The sequence below is a fragment of the Prenolepis imparis genome, unplaced genomic scaffold, assembly GCF_030444845.1.
Source record: "Prenolepis imparis isolate NDT839.2.m4 unplaced genomic scaffold, iyPreImpa1.0 SCAF_15, whole genome shotgun sequence".
NCBI classification, from domain to species: domain Eukaryota; kingdom Metazoa; phylum Arthropoda; class Insecta; order Hymenoptera; family Formicidae; genus Prenolepis; species Prenolepis imparis.
In genome coordinates, this window is record NW_028141173.1 from 1069545 (window position 1) to 1092828 (window position 23284).

General features: G+C 31.8%; 1 protein-coding gene across 3 annotated transcripts; it reads left to right on the forward strand.

The window, feature by feature from the left end:
- The first annotated feature begins 674 nt into the window (after nucleotides 1-674).
- LOC145946360 (aquaporin AQPcic-like) lies at nucleotides 675-16622 on the forward strand. 3 transcript variants are annotated; one of them, XM_083055989.1, is made up of 5 exons: nucleotides 675-899; nucleotides 8679-8866; nucleotides 9989-10132; nucleotides 13788-14249; nucleotides 15727-16622. In XM_083055989.1, exons 1-5 carry the CDS (start codon nucleotides 875-877, stop codon nucleotides 15733-15735), a joined length of 828 nt encoding a protein of 275 aa, XP_082912115.1. In that variant the 5' UTR covers nucleotides 675-874; the 3' UTR covers nucleotides 15736-16622. The 3 variants fall into 3 exon arrangements, with proteins under 3 accessions (XP_082912115.1, XP_082912116.1, XP_082912114.1); XM_083055990.1 differs by lacking the exon at nucleotides 675-899 and adding an exon at nucleotides 8020-8321 and having other exon boundaries at nucleotides 15730-16622; XM_083055988.1 differs by lacking the exon at nucleotides 675-899 and adding an exon at nucleotides 8045-8321.
- Nucleotides 16623-23284: the final 6662 nt, after the last annotated feature.

The following is a 23284-nucleotide window of genomic DNA, read 5'->3' on the forward strand; positions in this document are numbered from 1 at the left end:
ATAGAAAGATATAAAAATAGCGCTGATCGTATATGAAAGAGCTAGCGTATTGTTGCGAAAGAAATATACGTCACAAATATTCAATTCCAAAATTAATATTCTTCGAGTTTCTGCTATTAATAGTTTGAGAAATAGATATTGCAAGGCACATGTAATTTCTAAAAAATTATGGATTAGACAAAAAGTTAGAATAAAGGGAGATAAAAATATAGATATAAAAAATAGAAAAAGTATGATGAAACGATTCAAATAAGCGACATTTATGTTACGAATGATATTACTAGGAAACTTAGTCATTGTTTCTATTAGTTTGTCAGACGGTCCCACGCATTCTCGAGTTTTTTCGTTATTGTTACGTAAGCAACGATAAGGATTGCAAACTTAATTGCACAGAAAATTACTTCCTAGCATTGTTTGCGTCGTAGAAGATTTCTCAATCTTGATCTAATGTACATTAGAGAGAATCTGCTCAAAAGTATATACGTCGGGGAACAGAGCGTGATAATAAAAGTCTCGACAATTACTGACCACTCGCTGACAAATAAGCCCGAAATACAGTAGCGTCAATACTTCCCTGGGAGCCCCCCTATATTCTGAAATTAACATCCCCGCCTTATTTTAATGTACGAGCGAATAGCGAGCGACGAAGTAGGGCGTGCAGTCGTTACATCACGCGGACAGAAGCCACGTGTCTCCTCTCTTCGCGCGATACAACCAAGTTACGATCATATTCGCGGCTCACAAAGAGGCCGGCTGACGGAGTGTGCGGGTGTCCCTCTCTATTTCTTTCTCTCTGTTGTATTGAGACCTGTGTCCGTTCGGGACATTTGTGTTTGTGGTGTTGTGACACTTTTCGTTCGAGAGACGCTCCGTCATGCCGGCGAACGATTTTCGCGCAGGTAAGAAACTTTCGTTAGAATCGTCTCCCTTTTTCTTGAAAAAGTATCGCTTTGCGACGAATAAGTTAGAATAATTAATTATTGGTGTAATAAATTTCGCGGAAACTATGAAACTGGTGTACTGTCATAATTGGAGCATCTCGTACAAAACACAGTTGGAGAGCTCAAAGATGACGTTTAGAAAATGTATTAATATTTACTTAATAGATGTAGGTTTTTATTTAGATATCAAATAAAAAATTAGATATAAAATCAGTTGTTTATATCAATATTTCTCTATCAAGTAATATGTTATAAAAATATTGTATTTGTTATTTTTTTTAAATAAATACAAATCTTAAATTTGCAAAATATTAAAATTTACTTTCAAAAACGTTTATTGAAAATTTATTAAAAAGGAAACGTGACGTAGTGTATATATATGTACACTTATATATACCTACCGGCGACTCAAGGTCTGAATAACTTATAAAAAGTCTCGAAATATATACAAAAGGTTTCGAAACGCAGAACGTTTCGAAATGTGATATTCACTTCTAAATCAATCTCACACTTCTAAAATATCACACAATATGACAATACTCATTTCTCACATATTTAGCATTAAATGTCTAATTATTATTTATTAGCCTTTAATACTGTATATTTTTTATGTGAAGTAAAACGGACAATCATATTTAGCGTTAGAAAAATTCAAATTTTAACAATAAGCCAATAAATATAACGTATAAATAATTCAGTGAGTTATAAGAAAATGATAAGACAAAAACTCTAAATGAAGCTATACTATACATATGTTATTCGCTTAATGTAACTAGCCCGTTTGAAATGAATTCAGAATTATTGCATGCAAATAAAACTTGCTTCTTTGTGACATAACAATTTACTTTATATTTCATGATCGTGAATAGAAATGGCAGTGATATGTCGCTCTTAAATAATTTCATAACATGAGGCCATCGACCTTAGTCCAGATACCAGGACAGTCTTCGATTTAATAGAATTAAAATATAGAAATAAAAATTATTTTATTACTACGACTCTATTAACTATACGACAGAGAAGGAATTAAAATAATATAAAAATTATTCTTTTGTATTTAATCGTGTTGAAAAATTTTTAGAAAAGTAAACGAAACGAAGAAACTATATTAAGCAGAGAAAGTAATATTATAGTATTAAAAAAGATAATTCTTTGCGATTCATTCCACATAATGTAATGGCACGGTTGTTCCCTATCGTTTAACTTCAACGAAAGAAGTACGATGATCAAAGTACATTTTTTAGCACAGTCAGAGATACAACGAACTTTTCCACTTACTTCATTATATAAAGAGTATATTTATCTTTTTTAATTATCAGTCAAGATAATTTATCAATGCAGTTTTTCTTTCTCTTATTATCTCTCTCTCTTTCTCTTTTTCTCTCTCTGCACATTATAAATTTTAATCTTATAAACTTTAAAATGTTTTACCGCGTTTTTAAAAATAATTTTCTTGTAATTAGTATTTCTCACATTTAATCTTTCAAACAACTTTTAAATTTAGCGACTAATATAATTACACACAAATTAAATATTACTACAAACATGCAATTTTGTGTGATTAACAATTGCAGTTTATGTTCGCATAACATTCCGCACGCGACATTAGATACAATTTGTTGTAACACGATTCATAATAATTTCAATATAATAATCGTACATTACAGCAGACAAGGGAACCGATTGCAATTCTTTTCTCTATGCAATTATACGATATTAACTGCTTCCGTGACAAATGTTGATTAGTTTTCAAGGTTCCGTGTGCAGACATAGAAGCAAGTTTTACCTCAAATAGCATTTAAATCACCATCATATTTCGTTAATCGATAGAATAATAATGTGTAAAAAATAAAAAAAAACTGCGTTTTTTCTCAAATTTTGTCCAATGATTACTAGCTTTACGAGTTTCTTCGATTTGCTTTTACATAATTAAATTCTAATTTTATCTACCGGTTTCGTAATAAAAAACAAATTCATAGAGATTCTTCAGAAAAAATACGGCAGCATTTTCTGAAATTTCAATATGAATATATGTATATTTCGAATATATTTTACCATAAAATCGAGGCTTCAAGAACTTCTTCATTCATTCTGACTACAATGTTTTTATCGATGGGCAGTGAGAGATTGCTTTGTCAATATGAGTAACAGATTGCATCGGGTTTTCAGTTTTCTTGACTATTGTATCTCGAGATACAATTTTTCACTCTCGCCCACTTGTGCGCCTTATTAGGTGCCACATTCATGATGAAACGGAATAGCACGTGTTTATCTACCCCATCCGAGATAAGAAACATTGTAGTTCCGATGATAAAATTTTCTTACATATTGAACGAGACGTGATCTATGTGTTTTGTGTAACCGATTTTGATAATAAAATCTCATTCGTGCTACCGTTTAATGAATAAACGTTAAATTAATGATAAGTAAAAATTGCAACACGACATTGTCGATTATCTGACATGAACGAAGGATGTATTTAATTATAACGTAAATCTTATTTTATTGAAATAAAAGGCTAATATATTTATGTATTAATACGAAAATATTATATATATATATATATATAAATATAAATATATAATATATATAATATAATTATATATTTATATTTATTATAAGTTATAAGAATATACTTTAGATTATTACTGTAATAAAAATTTGTTTTTATTATTATAGCGTAATGATTTCGCGTGCTTTTTAATATATCTAAAAGATTATGTTATAGAGATTACCAGCACTTATATGACGCTGGCAATAAAAATTCGGCAGATACAATCCAAATCATATTATTATTAAGCCATATCGCGCGATATAGATAAAGTTCTTTGATGTGAATAATAATTTTTATGAACTTTATTTTCTGATTTATATACGGACGAAAATTTCGTAGATATCGCGAACATAGTTATTTACAGAGACTGCGTATTTATTCAACGTATCTCAACGGCGAAAGATCATTTAGCGAGGATATATTTGTTCGATAGTTATTGCGGCATATACGATTAGACTTTCGACTCACTGCTATCGATTAACTCTGATGGTACTGGCCTTTATCGTCCTAGCGTGTGAAAACAAACTCAGAGTCGATATACAAGTTTGTAGAATTGTTCCGCGGTTATCTCAATTCTGCTTTGTAAGTAAACGCTGATCGATAATTAACGAGGGCACATTAATTACGCTTGGAAGAAGAAAATAATTTTTTATGACATATATATCTCTAAAACGCGTCGTACAATTATTGATATCGATATTGTAAAAATTGCGTGGATATAAATTTTGCAAGATGTGATTAGCGAGACTGGGAGTCGATATTGTAAAAATTGCGTGGATATAAATTTTGCAAGATGTGATTAGGGAGACTTATTCGTCCTGGATATATGTATATTTATTATTAGTCGAAAAAAATGAAAATTAAGCCATCGAAACAAAACTGTGTCAAGCAAATTAAACGATAAGTATGTCGTGATTTGTGATATGAGAGATTTGCAAAACAAATTAAGAAATGTGTCTTTCTTTATAATATAATTTCTGATATTTAATATTCTTTTCACAAATTTTTTTTGCAACCCGTACATTAGCGGTGGTTTAATGCGATCATTGCATAATATCAGCGTAAGCTAAATAAACAAGTTTTTTTTCCTTCATAAATTATATTTTTACTTCTTCTAACGGAAACAAAAAAAAGCCGCTTATCGCTGGAGGTTAAAAGATGACTTTTGCATTCTTGCTACTCATTAGAATACACACATCATCGATACGATGCGATTCCGTAGTTATACTTGATTAGAAACTTGCTGTTTGCAGACATTGCAGACTTGATCGCTTATTGTTGTATTAAAAAAGAGTATGACGTCAAGTTGTTAAAGAACATTCTTAAAGAATATATAAATTGTGCGCAAATGTTTTATCATCATCCGCGATAAAAAGAGCGATAATAAGACATTATAGTTACGATAGATTTTATATGCATAATAAATTCGCACAGAAGGAAAATTATTAAATGATGAGAATTAATGTTTAATCGTTTAAAAATTATTAATCTACAGAATGTTAACTTAAAGCATATATTCGCAAGATTATTAAAATCATATGTGTCACTTGATATAATATTAAATCATATATCCAGTTTTTTGTTTAAATGTGCATATCAAGACATAAATTTTCACACATAAAAATATCGTAAAATGAAATTTCAATGATTATTCTTGCATCTTTCAGAGTAATATAATGTTTCGAAACTTTTAAAGACGAGATAAAACGCGACTTTTCTGCGTATAAAGTCGAATGACATCAACAAAGCCAGATCATCGAGTAGGACTTAATAAATGAATAAAAGTCGATTCTCGGAGCTCTGAAATGAACAAAGAAATTGCGCCGACTTATTGTCAGTTTGTATGCACGGATCATTAGTCAATTTGCGTCGGCTAACATTTAACTTGCGCTCGCGCGCGTTTATCGGTCTAATAGGCAGATTATGTCGGCTAATTGCCGCGTAATCTCCTGGCGGCGTTCCCGCCAAAATTAGCCGATTGTATGCAGATTAAAGCTTCGTTAGTGAGGGCGAACGATCGAGCAGCGATTAGTGCAACAAATGTGTCGCGCGAACGAAGAAACTGTTATTTCTTCTTGCGCGTCACATCCATCTTCCTTAGACGAGTTTCGTGCTGTCAATGTTAATGATCGATCCGCGGCAGCCGGGATTTGATTTATAGACGTATATCCGCGGTGAGTTAAAATTATCACGTTATTTTAATGATTCACTCGAGAACCGCGATTACGTGTCGTGCGTCGGATGTATCTAATTGCGATATTTCTTAGAGTCATAAATATGAATCGACCGTGTCGATCGTTTACGCGAATTGAATGAATACTTCTGCAATAATTATCGAGTAATCGAAATTACAGGCAAAATCGGTATGATGTAACGAATAAATTTTTCTTCGAATTTCTTTTTCAACAGTAGTAATTATATAGTTTCTATGATGTTCTCTTCGCGCTTAAATTTGCGAATAAATCAATTATAATAAAAAAATGTAATAGCGTCTTTCCGGTTTAGAGCGTATAAAATAGGATAATAGATGCCAAGAATTTCGTATAAATAGAGTTAGAGAAAGATTATGCATGAAGCATGCAATTAATTCAATGAAATTATGCTTGGATGCACCGGATATATACATCTTATCGCGAGCAGATAGGGTTTCTATCGCAATATGAAGATATAACAGCAATTTGAAATGTTATATAAGCTATCACTTTTTCTCTAAAAATATATATATTTGTCTGCTTTTATCAGGCGCGATATTCATTCGCTATCACCGGATAAGTATTATCGACAGGTTCTGAAAGTGGAGTTGTCGACTGCTAAATCCCTTCCTGTCTTTCACAATATCCACGATAAAACTCAAATATTTTATCGCTGACCTGTGACCTGTGATGGGCAACATGTACTCGCGAACAACAAATAACAATTTTGAATATGAGATCAGTGGATATAAAAAATGTATCGTTCAATTCTGTCTACGAGATTTCATCATATACAATATAATAATTACATAAGCGATAAATAGCAATTAAAATTTCTTTGATATATACGATGGAATGTCGATTAGATAACACAATTGATATTGTCAAACTTATCGCTTAAGAGAAGACTTATGAAAACTTTTTACGAAAAATGTTATTTACTTTTTTTTATTATTTAGCCGGAGAAAATCGCGTGAACGAACAAGTCGCTACATTTTCCTTTTTACAAGGAAAATCGATACATTTGTTTTACACAAAGGATCGTTCATTGTTAGTATAATTTATGCTTCTACAATATTCACAGAATGCTCTTTACAAGGATGCGTCATAAAAGATTCAGCTTCAGCCAAGATTAACACTCTTTTTTTTTATCGCTATTTTAAAATATACTGTTCTCAATGTAATATATTTGCAGTCTGTGCTTTTAATAAAGTTGATATAGAAACATGCTTTCGCATGAAAGTCATATCTATATTTTGCAGTTGGAATTTTTCGCGATATTATTTTTTCGCTATAATCATCCGCCGTCATGTAACGAAGAAAATTAACCGATAAACCTGATAATCCAATTGATATAAACGTGAATTTTTATGATTCATTTATCACTTTCATCGAGACTTTAATTGTATCAATCTGTCAACAAATTTGCCATTTATGAAATAATTTCCGTTAATCGCGAAACATATAGACATTGCTGTCGGTCACTGCATAACTTTCACTAACTACGCGAGGGACAGTACTGTCAAAAAGTTTATTTCCTAACAAAAATATAGGTCACAGAAAAAATATAACTCTGAAGTATTCATTACGTTGTTCCGATCTACATTTTAATTTAGTTTTAGAATTTGTGCTTGTGTCAATATGGACAATTTGTTTAACGTAGTTGCTCGATACTTGTAGAAATTACGATAATTTAAATTTTTTATATCAAATTAATTAAAGAGAGGTCAATTGATACAACTACGTTAGGCATATAGTTGCCAATATGTGGAAATTTTTCTCATAATATATCATCTTAAAATTAATCATAGGTAAATTATAACGTTGTCATAAAGCGTGCAAATGCAACCACGAGTTTTTATCGCGTCGCGTGTATATCATGCGATAAAAGAGCCAGTTGCTTTAATCGCGAAAAGAAGGTAAAAAGAAAGGCCGTCTTATTAAATGGTGTTTATAGGCTATCATCTGGCGAAGGTTCTCTTCTATTGAAAGAGCAATTTTCCACGCGCGTGTTTCGAGAGACTAGAATGATAGAATAAAATGCCGATGGGGTTTTAGTGCAAAAGCAGGTTCATAATTTACAAAATCTATTTTAAATCGTATTTTTATATTTAAAATAGATTTCATAAATTATATAATATTGCAATTTTTCTAAAATTGCATAAAATGTAACATATATGTAACAAAGAAGAATTCCGATATCGTCATATTTCAAGAGAAATACAATTCTTAAAATCCTCAATTACTTTAAAACCACAATAAGTTTCTCGAGAAGCACATAGTAATATTTAAAGTTATTTCATATGAAACGCGTAATTCGCTGTATAATCAGCCGATTTAATGATCTATCACTTCCGCCTGACGCAAAGTGAGTGTTTGCGTGAGTGAACAAATTGTGAACATAGGTCCATTTTTTCCGATTGACAGTCGATTTATTATTAGCAGCGACACATACGTCGTTCATCGATGTCTCGTGTATTATGGCGTGCGTCGACCTTGTCCGAATGGCGGTATACACGGTACGGTGTTGTATCTACCTTAAGTGAAAGTTATTCTGCCAGTGGCAGCCGTGAACTGTGCACGTTTGTTCGACGTAGTGTGGCAAAATGTGGCGGAATCGCCGTAAAACGAGAGGCAAGTAATGCAACCGCGTCGAGAGAATCGCGTATCCTTTTGACATTATCGCGCGACCGCGCCATAAAGTCGCGGCAAAGCTGTCTTTGCAGGGAAAATCGAGAACTTCATTCCTGCAACGTGATCCATAAATACTGACACATTTCGGAGCAAAATGCTCCGATATTTCTTAAAGCGAAGTAGTACTAGAGAGTTCGAGAATAGAGAAAAATATGAGAAGTGGAGAACTTTCTAAAGTTGCGTGTACGATAAATAATAAATATTTAATTCCTCGCGGTTAAAAATTTAAATAATTGGATTTTGCGGGCAAGAGAGATATACACGGTATTGCTTCTTTATCGAGGAAATGCTTTCCAGGATTAAAAAGATTGATGGAAGGAGAGGGTACTGCGAAGAGCACTCTTCTCGCCGGACTGGCGGAACTGATTGGTACATCCATCTTGGTGCTCGTGGGATGCATGGGCTGCGTAGCTAGCCTCGGCGTCGTGCCTCCTCATCTACAGATAACGCTAACCTTCGGGTTAGCGGTTATGGTTGTGATCCAGGTCAGTAAGCGGTAGGAAGTGTTTAGTTAGCGCATAGCTCTCTCATCGCTCCATATTATCTTATCTCTTCGTTATGTACTTAAAATTGGGCATTTAAAATTATGACTTCGCGAATCACGATTTTATGTAACACCGGGCATTACTCCTGCACGCGAATCTTTTCTTTCTTCAAGAATTTCCTTAACAGAATTATAGAAAATCGTAGTTAATTTTTAATATAATCGCGCCATTCATCCCCCATGTTATTACAGTAAAATTGCACATTTAATATATCACCATTCATGTTATAATAAAATTAAATCTTCACATGTCTTATCGTGTTACAGTGGCTTTTTATTTTTGCCAGTCACTGTATATCATTAAAAGCCCGCCCGTATGAAAAGTAAGAAGTTTGAAGCTTATTAAGATATTCTGAATAAACAGCGATAATTATGTGTGTACAACAAGGTCGTCCAACATTTTCACAATATTTCTGCACGTGTAATTTCCGGTAATTAAGAAACACACCGATAAAGCTCGAACTGGTTCGAATTATTATAATTTTGGCGCGACCGTATGCAGAGAGGGAAAGAGAGAGAGAGAGAGAGAGAGAGAGAGAGAGAGAGAGAGAGAGAGAGAGAGAGAGAGAGAGAGAAGAGATATGCAAGAGATAGAGTTATTTTCGTAACTTATTCATAATAATGGAAAAACGATAATTGGCGTGCGATATATTTTCCCATAGCATGAAAAATTAAACTTATCGATATTATTAATCTCGTTTATGCGTGTTTCTGATTAAGGTTATTGTTGATTTATTTATCATACATAACTCGCGAATTTTGCAATATTGCGTATTGCGCTTTATCTCTTTTATACTCTTTTATATGCCGCCTCTTCACAAACAGGACGGCAAAACGTGGCACGAAACCGTGCCGCGGTTCGTTAGCGAATGCTCGAATTTTTCTAATGCGCAATAACATAGCGCACATTTCATTAGCTTTCATTCACCTTGCCTCGTAATTTGTATCCGCATCACGGTAATTCGGAATTTGTTACGATGCGCTCGTTAATAAAGCGCAACGTTAGAGTCAGTATATGTTATCAGTGATTAAAAATTTTCTCTTTGATTTTCTGTTTTCGCAGTGTATTGGACATATCAGTCAGGCTCATATTAATCCAGCAATTACTGTGGGAGCCGTTGTTCTGGGGAAAAAGACTATTTCTGAGGGCGTAATTTACATTATTTCTCAGTTAATAGGCGCCATTCTGGGTTACGGTATGTTAAAGGTTGGTATAAGAAAATGGTATTTTCTTTTTTTTTTATTTTTCCACTAAATAATTGCAGTTAATTTCTATGCAAATAAAAATAAATAAATGTATTGATCCGTCGAATAGTTGTCGTAAGAAAATTACGCAAGATTAAATAAAATTTTTATTTCACAGAGTATAATTATTATGCAATTATTTTTAAAAGTACTTTTTGTTTAGAAAAACAAAAGAATTTTGTATGTTAAAAAATCGGCAATACTAAAAAAATTATAAATGTTTATAAAATTTGTAATGTGCATAAAAATTAACATTTAAAAATCATATAAAGAATTTTCTACGTTTTTTACATTAATGGTTCAATTTTTTAAACGAATAAAATTAATAAAACAGTATAATAATTAAAGCGCGTTATGTAATGAAATATAACTGGGTGATCAAAACATCGCTGCGTTTAAATATAGAAATGAAAGATACTTTCTAGTTTTGTTGAGACACACACATATAAAGTGGTGACCTTCGACATATCCGTCGTTATAATTTAAGCTATATATCGCTGGAAACGACACACACATGAAATGTGGATTTTATTAGAGAACCAATTAACATTTCGCTTCGATGATATCTTAATGAACGGAAAATGATTATTGAGCAAGATAGATAGATTAACGATTTTTATCGAGTTTTAGAATGAGACAAAAATAAATCGAGAACTCTGTCCAACTAGTTTATATCAACGCGCAAAGCGAAACGCAGGGGTCACAACCTTTGTTTAATCAGTAATTCGGCACACGTGTTACCCGATTAATAATTTATTTGCTTTTATAATCAGGAAAAAGCCTTACTGTCGCATCTTACTGTATATCTGTGTTTTTCGTAGCGACATATCGGCGCGGCAACAGATAAGATGAGCAAAATGAATAATAATTTAATTGCCCCTTTTTAATTGCCGCCTATAATTGAAAAAAATTTAATCAATCGCGAAAAACATAGAACGAAGCTCTCAATATTCATTATGGAAATACATTATATAAAAAACTTAATAATTCCCATAAGAAACAACAGTAAAACTGTTTTAATATAACAGTGTAAAGCAAAAGAATATTGCATAAAGCATAAATAATGCTTCGTACATATTTTATATTTTTTGAACTGTGCTTTTGTGAATGTTTTTCTTGTTATAATGGTTATTCAATTGTGTAATCCGCAATTTATATGGTGTGTGTAAAAGTAGCATATCATTTTGTAGAAAATCATAAATAGTTGAGAGTTCTGACTTTATTTTCAATAGTTCTTTGGTTTAATCGCCAGAACTATTTGTTTAAAGTTTAAACTATCAAAAACTCTAGAACTATTGAACATAAAGAGAGAACCCTTAATTATTTATGAGTTTTCACGAAATGAGACGTTTCACACACCCCTATTACCGCTACAGAAATGTTATAAAATGTTATAAAATAAATAATTTCTCACTCACCGATACGTGCAATAGTGGAGTTGTAGTAGGTACACAGCACATTGATCTGAAAACAAAATATTAAAATTATGTATATACAAGTGTATATTATACATATATATATAATAATAACAAATAATAAGCAATATTAATTAATTTGGACATCATTAAATTAAAAAGTTAAATGCAAAATGGTGATATAAAATAATGTAGTAAATGTAAGTAGTATAGGTCAATGAAAGTAGTGTAGATCAATGAAAGTGATATAAGCCAATAAAAATACTATCAATCAATAAATATAATAATAAATAATAAGCAATATTAATTAATTTGGACATTATGAATTAAAAAGTTAAATGTAAAATGGTGACATAAAATAATGTAGTAAATGTAAGTAGTATAGGTCAATGAAAGTAGTGTAGATCAATGAAAGTGATATAAATTAATAAAAATACTATCAATTAATACATATAATAATAAATAATAACCAATATTAATTAATTTTGACATCATAAATTAAAAAGTTAAATGCAAAATGGTGATATAAAGTAATGTAGTAAATGTAAGTAGTATAGGTCAATGAAAGTAGTATAAATCGATAAAATATTACAAGTTAAAATTTATAATAATAAATAATAAGCAATATTAATTAATTTGGACGTCATGATTAAAGGCTTAAATGCGAAACAGTGATATAAAATAATGGTGTAGTAAATGTAAGTAGTATAGGTCAATGAAAGTAGTAAATGTAAGTAGTATAGGTCAATGAAAGTAGTAAATGTAAGTAGTATAGGTCAATGAAAGTAGTGTAGATCAATTACAGTAATATAAGTCAATAAAAGCTCTACAAGTTAATATATCTTTATATATAAGTACCGTCACACAGTCTGTCTGTCTGACCGCAAAAGAATCGGTACCAAAGTGTTGCAAATTTTACGGGGATGGCTATCATGTGGTTTTTTTAAATTAAAAAAATTTTTTTAATTAAAAAAATTTTTTTTTTACACACATTTTTTTAAAATCACTTCTTGGTTGTGGCATAAGTGTGAGTGTGTGTAGAGAGGGTTTTTAGTGGGTAAGGCATTTATTTATTAATGGATTGATTTTTTTTAAATCGGTGCCGAAATTTTTTTCATTTTTTGGTATAGCGAGATTTTAATTTTGTGTACAAAGAGGGTTTTTAATGGGTCCTACACTCCCCGCGCCCGCAACACCGAAAGTGCATAATACATTTCTTCCGTGTATTGTAAAAAAAAAAAAAAAAAAATTTTGAAGTATTTCCGCGCGTAGCGCGATCTAAAAAGCTAGTATTATAATAACTAATATTTGAAGCAAGGATTTTTAAATAAAATTTCTAAAATATTGTATATGCATAAAAATAGTATATATGTATAATGTAAAATAAATTTCGTGGAGATAAAGCAAGTAATTTACCAGCAGCAAATTAATAAATTAAGTATGTATAAATTATATTTATATGCATACCTCACAGTTGTCCCGCTGTCGCCAGATGCCTCCCCGGGCCTCCTCCTCCTCTCTTGGTCCTTCGTAGCACTCACGACACTCGCGAAAACACGAATAATTCGAATAATAACGATCGCCCGACATTTTACACGGCACTCCCGATACGCGAAATTTTACATGGCACTCCCGACGCGCGACACTTTACACGGCACTCCCGACACGACGCGTGAATCGCACAGTGTATCGCAATGCTACCTGTAACAAATAAAATACATACATATATTAGAATAATCTTATTATTTCGCATTATAACACAATATTTTTTATTTTTTAGAAGGCAGAACTCTTCTTAGAACTTTTGTAGAATTATAAATATTTTAAATTTGAACAATTATTGATAAAGAAAATGTCGTAGGACAAAGTGATATGCTGCGTGAAGTTAAATAAATATTATGTTTAAAATTTTTATCGAACTATCCGCTTTCTCATAAACAATATTTGGTTTTACTTTAATTATACGCGCGTTTTTAGTACGATAAGATATGAATAAGAACGGACGTTCGTTATTAATTCAGCTTTCGCTTTTGCTCCGTGATAAAATTCAATTCTGCTTTACCTTATCCGCAATAAAATCCGTTATTTCGCTTTACAATAAGCATAAAAAAAAAGTCCAAACGCAACAATTTTAATCATGTTCCAGAACTCTGTTTACAATTATTGTCTCAAACTAATTTAAATGCTCAACGTTCTTCGCAGGTGATGACACCGACGGATCGCTTGACATCCGGTACTGTCGAACAGTCGGACTTATTTTGCGTGACTGGTCTGCACGCCGATCTATCCGCGATCCAGGGTTTAATTCTCGAGGGAATCTCCACCGGTATACTGATATTGGTATTCTGTTCCGTGGTGGACCCGAGAAACGAGAAAAACACAGACTCGATAGCGATCAAATTCGGCCTCACGGTGACCGTGCTGGCGACCGCATTCGGACCTTACACCGGAGCCAGCATGAACCCGGCTAGGTCATTCGCGCCCGCGTTATGGAACAATCAGTGGTCGCATCAATGGATCTACTGGTTCGGCCCGATCGGCGGGGCCTTAATCGCCTCGTTCACGTACAGAACCATTTTCGGAGTTTCCGAAAAGATTCCCGAAGACGAAGAGCCCACCGCCGAAGCGGTTGCGCTCAACAGCGTGGAGGCCCACAAAACCGAGGTAAGATGATTGAATTGATAAGAAGGAAAATCTAAGACACGTCGATTCGATTTTTCTATCACGGTAAAGTTGAATTGTGTAATTAATTGTGTTCACGAGAAAACGTGAAACAATTGTACTATTATTTAAAATGTTAGATATATATAATCAATTAATTTTTCCAAGATCAGAGAAAAGAGTGCTTTGTAAATTGATTCAAATAAAATTCAAAGAGAACATTTCATTGCGATGTTAAATTTTAATATAAAATATCGAAACCGCTTGTATATACAATTATAGTTAAATTCGATATTATAGTCTCTCAAATATAATTTGTTTGCGACAATAGAAATGATAATTTGTATATAAGCTACTACTCTCTGGTATTTAAAGATTTAAAGCATCGAAAAACTTGAGATAACAAAAATCACATATACATATGTATATAGTTTAACGATAAAAGTTACGAAATGCGAATCTCTTGTGTAAGAGGAACTACGTCCCGCGTTCCAGCAATAATTCTCGTTAACGACATTTCGGCGAAATTAACGGCCATCTTCGTGCGACTTTTAACGACCCTTTAAAATACGGGAGGAACGAGGCTCACGTGGTTTTATCATGTAAACGCCATACCCACTATGCATCAGAGCACTTCGCATGACGCGGATTATCTTGTAAGGGCCAGCCGTAAAGGTCGACGATAAATCGCTAGGTGGGCAAGGAAGTTCAGTAAAACTGGTTTTACGGGACGTTACTATAGGGAGCTGGATTTAACGTCGTCGGTTTACCCCGATTGTCGCGAGCTCTTAAATGGATAAGGGAAAAAGTCATCCGTCCCGACGATATTGTATTTTATTCTGTATACGTATCTCTCCTTATTTCATCGCGGGATTGCAATTTTTATCCGATTACAATCATCTAAAAGCTCTCTAAAAAACGATCTTTGGAGCGTAAAAGCGCGATTTGAGTATTACGAAAGCACGGTGCGAGAATATTAAGACAGTTCTTAAAAATCTGCGTGTGTTTTTGGGTTTCTTATATCTTCGCGAGAGTTCAAGGAATCGCCATATATTCATCGCTAAACAAAATGCACGTTGAAATATTCTTTCGATTTTTATGTACGCGAAAAATTGTCTGAAAAATCTTGAGAGGAAATTAATTTCATCCGTTGCAATTGAAAATTGAATGTTATTCTAATTAGAAACTTTCGAGCAGACAGAAATATAATTTCCATTCGTTTTAATTAAAATATAATAGATTATGCTAGATCGATATTAATTGCGAGGTCGCTATTTATTAACCGCAACGCAGAGCGCGGGATGAATAGCCGTTATTCAGCCAATCCTGTGATTAGTAGCCCTCAAACATCCTCATTTTCCGTGCTGCATTTTCGCCCGCAAAATATATATTTCCGCCATTCGTGATTTTCGACCCGGATCGCGATTGCGGTTCCAAATGCGCGCCGAAATTAATCGACGTTTCCGCATTCTTCTTTCAGCAGCCCTAATTTCGGTGGCGAGATAGACACAACCAAAGTGACAGGCGGGAAAAGAAGAAGCTAAAATTAAGTCGACATTTTCTCAACACGAAGAAAACCTTCAAACATCTTGGAGAAGACAGATACTTTTAAGACGTACGGACGTATTCAATGACGGCTCGCTTCGAATAGTCAAAATCATCGAAACAAGCTTCGAAACTCGACCCTCGACTCGTGAGAAGATATACTCAAAGAGAATTTTCGGAATCATCGTCAGCATAGAATGACGTAGCCGTAATTACATGCACGTATTCTCGTACAATCGCAAGTCACGCTTGGTTTCCCAGTGTTAACTTTACAAATGCGATCGTTTGTTATCACCGTCTGTTATCTTTTTTTTTTAACAATCCAATTTGAATAGAAATCGATAAATCAGACTTCCGCGTTCTTTTATCGAGATTGAATATCTAATTAAGTGTGCTTGCTCGTGTATAATCAGATATTTTAAATTATTGGTTAAAAACTCTCGCACATGATGTGTGAAAGCATCTCGAGAGCGGACTCGTAATCTCGCGATCAAACGTCAATTGAAACGTCAAATAAAATGTAAAATTAATTTCGAATAAATCTATTGTGCCACTTTCTCTCTGTAATATAGTGTATATTCTGCTATAAAATGCCTCGATCATTTCTACAAGTTTATAGTATGTATATATACATATTTTTTTTCTCTTTTCATCTTTGCTATACGTACCTTATTAGAGATTTATGATATACGATTCGATGAGAATATAAATGTGGTGAATAAACAATTTGAAAAATATATACCTAGTCATATACACAACGATGACACTGCGACATTTATGTTAACTCTTTCATTTTTAGTTTGATAATAAATCAAATTTCATGAAAGTTAATCTATAATGTTATATTTTCATTCTCTTCGACTCGCTTTTTGCATGATTTTAATATAGTTATCGTAATCCGATTATACGTTATATAATACTTTTACGCTTGATTAACTTTACTTTTACGTTATTTGTCTCGTTTACAGACAGAGTGAACTGTTTCGTATACTCGCGTTTGTTAGTCGTCCGATTCATCGCCGGAAGCGGAAATGTCGATTCCCGAGCGGCGAAAGAGCCGCGACCGATGACTCTTTACGTACCTATTTTTGTTACATATATACACTATCGTTATTTCTATAGTTACGCATATACACTTGCTCCAAGCTATGGCGGGAGAGAAGCGTCTCGTTCGCTCGAAAAAAAAGAGTTCTCTTTTTAGCTGTCCCGCTAAAAAGAGAACTTTCCATAGTTTTTGAGTATTTCCAAACACATAACGTTTCACTATTTATAAATTTTATCAACAGACGTGCAAATATTCAAAATGTAAAAAATATAAAATGTAAAAATAAAAAGAAGAAATAAAGACAATTGCCAGAAATAAACCTAATTGCTATTTAATTAAAAGAAGATTAAATTTTTGGTTAAGCTTTGTTCTTTTAATTCATCTTATAAGTATAAATAATATTTTTTGTAAATAGACTAATCAATAATTGTATGTATATGAAAAAAAAAACATTTCCGCGATTGTGTAATAAAATATGTTGCGCTTATGGAAGATTTTTAATGTTTGTAATACAATTCCTCTACTTTTTTATTATTTCAATTATTTTTTTAGTTTTATTTTTAGCAAAATTAAATAACGAGATATTTTGTTAATATATAAATCTGCTATTACAACGGTATCCTGCTATTACAATAGATTTTTAAAAAATTAATAAGACTTATATTAAGGCTCAAGTGAGATTCATATCTAAATTTGAATAGATGAGAAAGCCAAACGCGGATGTTAGTGCTTCAGGTTCGTTAAAATTAATTTTTCATAAAAACTCAATAGTGTGCTCAAAGCAAAAATATTTGTAGGTACCACGAAAATAATTCTCATATCGAGAATATTTAATTTTTAAAAATTCTCAATTTCAGAAATTTATTAATATATCTAATGATTAAAACTCTTTATAAAATAAAAGAATGTAATTAAAGAATGAAAATATAAGAAAATATAAATAGAATGATCTTGCGTTCGAAAATAAAAAATAATGAAAAACATAACGTTATACCTTTTACCGGATTACCATAAAATTATGAAATAATAATAACTGCTTCTAATCATTAAAATTTTTAAAAATATAAAAGAATAATGTTATAAAATGTAGGAAAATATTAATAATAGAATATTCTTCCATTTCAAAAATAAAATATTTCTAAAAACACGTAAATATCTTAACGCAAATTAAATCTTTCATAATCAAGTAAAAGTTTATCGTTATAAAAGTTACTACAAAATTAAATAAAAGTTTATCACCGGCACCGATTCACAACAGTGGTTTTGTTAATATTGAATTTACGTTTTCTTTTTTCTACAATAGATTATTAATTTGATTTTCTCGAATTGAGAATTATCAAAAATTAAATATTCTCAATATGAGAATTATTTTCGTGGTATCGTATACCAACGAAAATTTGTACCTTGAGCATCCTATTGAGTTTATGAAAAATTAATTTTAACGAAACTGATGCACTAACATCGGCGCTCTCTCGCCTATTCAAATTTAAATAAAAAAATATAAATAAATAAAAATACTAATAATCCTCGCATGCGCATTTTAATTGAGTTTTATGCTCGTAGCGCGATAAATGAAAACGCAAATAAAAATAACTTTGATTGAGAAGGATTGAGCGAGTGTCATCGAAAAAAATATGACGTACGTGAAAAGTGTAACTTTTTGATTTAACCCTTTGCCGCAGGCTGCCTGCGCTGTCAAAATTTTGTAACTCGTTCGCGAATCTACGCTGCTGGTCCTGATCGCGTCAGGATACAAATACTTCATCAATTTGTCCGAAACGATAAAAAAAATATGACAGAGACTAAAACAGTGTCATCTCTTTTTTTTTTGTATATGTTTTAATCGCTACACATTAATCGGCCATCGATTGCAGAACTGTTTGTGTACAATATTTGTAATGTCACGTGTTTAAAATTATAGTCGTATAACAAATCACGTGTAATTGTCTCTGAATATGCGTGTGATCATTAATACCGAACTTTGACTTTGACATATTACAGCATGTATTGTGGAAATTGCAACAAGAATGCAGAATATTTATAATATTCTCTCCTTTCACAATAATATATATTCTCGTCTATCTTTATATGCTGCTATCATATATTTGTATATAAATTCATGCATCTTAATGGACAAGTAGAAACGAAATTTCGTAAATATCATTAAATAATATACACGCGCAAATTCGTTATATATCCTTCATTCTTTCTTCTGCTACTTATTTTTATACCTATTTATAATTTTTGAATATTTTTAAAGCAACAATATTAAAACGATTACGTAAAGCTAAGAAGAATGCACAAAAATTATACATTTTCGCGACTATTATTTCTTTTTGAAAAAGTTACGTACTGGGTCAACCAGGTGAAGTCGCTACGAATTAGAAAAAGAAATATCGACGAGTCTTGTAGAAGAAATTGATTTGGGCGCAAAAAGGGGCGTGTTACCAGTGTGGTAATGGTGACGCGTCCCGAATAACTTTCCAACTCTCCCATTCACCAGCGTTTCTGCGTTTGCAACGTGTCGCCTGGCGCACCAGCCGTTCGTGACTGGCTCGTACTCGGGGTTTGCTGCAGTACAGGAGCATCTGTCAGATACCTTTCCCTACCCCCCCTTACCCCCGCGAATATTGGAAACTGGGATATGCCGTTGCATTTTCGTTACGTGTTCTAACAATGCTTTTGAGAAATTTTCGCGAGAATTATCCGAAGATGCAGAAAAAAGTTATGATCGTGTCCGATGCCGTTTTATAAAAATATCACGTCGCGTTGACAGATATTTCGTATTCAATTAAACACCATCGTAAAACATATATTAGTTATCCAGGTTAATGAATAAAATAACAAGTTGGCAACCCTTCCCGAGTATACATATAGAGTGTCTATTTCGCAAGATTATTCGTAACGAATATTCGCGCGGATAGTAATATTTTATGAATGTGTGAATGTATGAGATTAAAATGAGATATTCGATAAATTTTCAAGTTTTGAAGAGTGCAAAAGAATAAAAAAAATCTTATTCTTTAATTCATTTTAATTATTTAATTTTAATTTAAAAATCTCTCGCTGTAAAAATCTCAGCTCTTTAGACAAATTAAAATTGACATTATTGTTAAAGTAATGATATTTGATTAAATTTATTTGTCGACGAGGGATAAAGTCGAGTAAATGCATTTGTAAATGTGACAATAAGCAAGCATCCTATAAATGTAATGTCGCATTTTTTTGTACAAGTGAGTCGCGGGAACGATAACTCGTGACGTGGTGCAAAAATTAGACAAGAACGAGGGTTTGCTTAAGCAGAAATGGAAGAGCGGTCTGAGAAAAAAAAGAATATAAAACGCGATAAAAGAATTCAAGACTAAGAAGAGAATAAGAAGAAAAGAAAAGGAAGCAAGAGGAGATTGCTCGCGCGAGCGAAACTACATCCGGATGATGTCTCCCGCGCGTTTGGGACACATTTTTCCTTTACGGAAAAGAAAAGTAATATTTCCGTATGATTTACATGCCGGGCGGCAGGTCGCTCGTTAATAATTCAATTTTCAATCTGGTCTTAATGCTCGCCGGGCTTTCCCCAACTTCCATCCCCTTTCCTCTTCACCTTGGTCTCTCTCTGTTTCTGTCTCTCTGTCTCGTTTCCCCCTAGCTCTCTTTTTACGTTTTCGTGTCACCATCGCCGTTTCCGCCCGGCAGCTTCTTTCCTTTCTCTTTTTATTTCTTTTATTTTTTTCTTTTTATTCTCGGCACTTATCCCGCCGTGTCGACGTCCAGATAAGGGCGAAATAAGTACGGCGAGCGCGAATAAATTTTTACATCGCCATTCAAGTTCGCCCTGTACTTTTCGCGTTCGCGCGTCTCGTAATCAAAAGCGGCAAAGAAAGAAAAAAGAAAAGAATAGGTAGATATTTCTCTTTGAAAAATTAATAAAAATTTCATCATCGAAACGCGAGAACGAGGATACCTGGCAAGAAGCAGACAGCAGAGAGAGAGAGAGAGAGAGAGACCTTCAATTCAAGGTCGAACTGTGAGTGAATTAAGCGGTCGAGGTTGGGTGCTAATTAAAGCATGGTTTGGCGTCTCGAGTTGCCGTGCGGGATTGGTTGATTCGATTAACTATAGGCGAAGTTTCACGTCCCCTACACGTTACTATGGTCTAATATCCAAATAAATCGCCACCGATGCATTACAAAGTGTTACATGATCTATAGACGCTCGAATGAGCTGCATCCGCCCTGCATCATATCGCAATATTCCGTAATTAACCAATTAAAACTTTGGTATTGTAAGTTATCCATATAGAAAAAAATTGCATTAATTATTGCAGAAAATAATGCGTAAAAGAAATATTTTAAAAGTAAAACAAGAAAAAATCTTACATAGATTTGAAAAAATTAATTATTGCCCCTAATGATTAAAATTTATTAAAAATGAAAAAGCGCGTTTAAAAATATTGGAAAACGTGAATGAATTCACTCAGTTCGTCAGTTCGATAATAAAAAATGTTCAAAAAAAAACGTGTCATAAGTTATAACATAACGTTATGGTATCTGAATCGCGACCTTTTTGTCAATATTACATTAATTTTTTTCTAAAGTTATTATAAATGCAATCTTGTCTATTATATTATATATCCCTTTCTAAAGAAGACATGTTATTGATATTGTTGTCGCTTTTTCGCGATACTGATTGGCTGCCTCGATTCACGTTATATTTATAGCATCGAGCAGCTATCATAGTGAGGATTAGCAGTTTGACAGTTTGTCCAAAATAAAATTAAATAAAATATCAAATAATATATTATAATCCTTTAAATTCGATTAATATTTTTGACAATTATCAGCTGATTTCTGTCAAAAATTATTAATCGTGGGTAAAGTATTATAACATATTATATTACTTATAAAATATTATTATTTTAATTAATAATATATTATTTAATTTTATTTTGGACAAACTGTCAAACTGCTAACCCTCGCGATGACAGCCTCTCGATGCTATTAATATAACGTACAACGCAAATCAAGGCAGCTAATCAACATCGCGAAAAAAAGGCAACAATACTTGCGAGAATCGACTTAACATACTTTTTTTAGAGAGGGACTAGAACACAAGCGCGCGCCATTCCTCGATTTTATGTTAAAAAGAATGATACAGAAATCAGCTGATAACTGTCAAAAAATATTAATCGACTTTAAAATACTATAACATTTTATTTAAAACATATTATTATTTTAATTTTTATAACATAATATTATTTTAAAATTTAATTAGCAAATTAACGCTTTAATCAGCTGATGTATGTAAAAAAATATTAATAAAGTGTTAATTTGCTAATTAAATTTTAAAATAATAATAGGTTATAAAAATTAAAATAGTAATATATTGTAAATAATATGTTATAATGCTTTATCTGCGATTAATATTTTTTGACAGAAATCAGCTGACAACTGTCAAACATTTTAATCGAATTTAAAGAATTATGACATATTATTTAAAACCTATTATTATTTTAATTTCTATAACATATTTTTATTTTAAAATTTAATTAACAAATTAATACCTTATTAATATTTTTTGACAGAAATCAGCTGATTAACGAGTTAATTTGCTAATTAATTTTTAAAATAATAATATATTATAAAAATTAAAATAATAATATGTTTTAAATAATATGTCATTATTCTTTAAATTCGATTAAAATGTTTGACAGTTATCAGCTGATTTCTGTCAAAAAATATTAATTGCAGATAAAGCATTATAACATATTATTTACAATATATTACTATTTAAATTTGTATAACCTATTATTATTTTAAAATTCAATTAATGAAAATTAATGTTTTATTAATATTTTTTGATAGAAATCTGCAAATTAAAACATTAATTTGTTAATTAAATTTTAAAATAATAGTATGTAATAAAAATTATAAAATAATATATTTTAAATAAAATGTTATAATACTTTAAACTCGATTAATATTTTTTGACAGTTACTTCAGTTACTAGTCAGCTGACTTTTGTCAAAAAATATTATTCAAGTTTAAAGTATTATAACATATTATTTATAACATTATTATTTTATTAATTTCTATAACAATTTTTATTTTAAAATTTAATTAGTGAATTAACGCTTTAATCAGCTGATTTCTTTCAAAAAATATTAATCAAATTTAAATAAACTTATATAAAAATATCTTTTTTTTTTTATATAAAGTCGAGAAATGGTGCACGCGTTGCGCGCGCTTGTGTTGTTCTAGTATTTTTAAATTTGACAAAATTTCTTTCTAGAGGAGAAAAGTAATTTTAAAAATAAATTATAAATAAAAATAAAATTAATAATATATAGTAAAACAATAATAATTTTCTACATATACTTATAAAAGACACATGTTCTTTACTCATATTTCTTAAAGATATTTTTTTCTGCAATGATTCAGGTCTTCAATAA

Bases quoted from the DNA above. Each gene is read 5' to 3' on its own strand.
- LOC145946360 (XM_083055988.1), top strand. From the start codon at position 8,294: ATGTGGCGGAATCGCCGTAAAACGAGAG. The intron at 8,867-9,988 runs GTCAGTAAGCGG...CTGTTTTCGCAG, and splicing joins CGGTTATGGTTGTGATCCAG to TGTATTGGACATATCAGTCA. The intron at 10,133-13,787 runs GTTGGTATAAGA...CGTTCTTCGCAG, and splicing joins TGGGTTACGGTATGTTAAAG to GTGATGACACCGACGGATCG.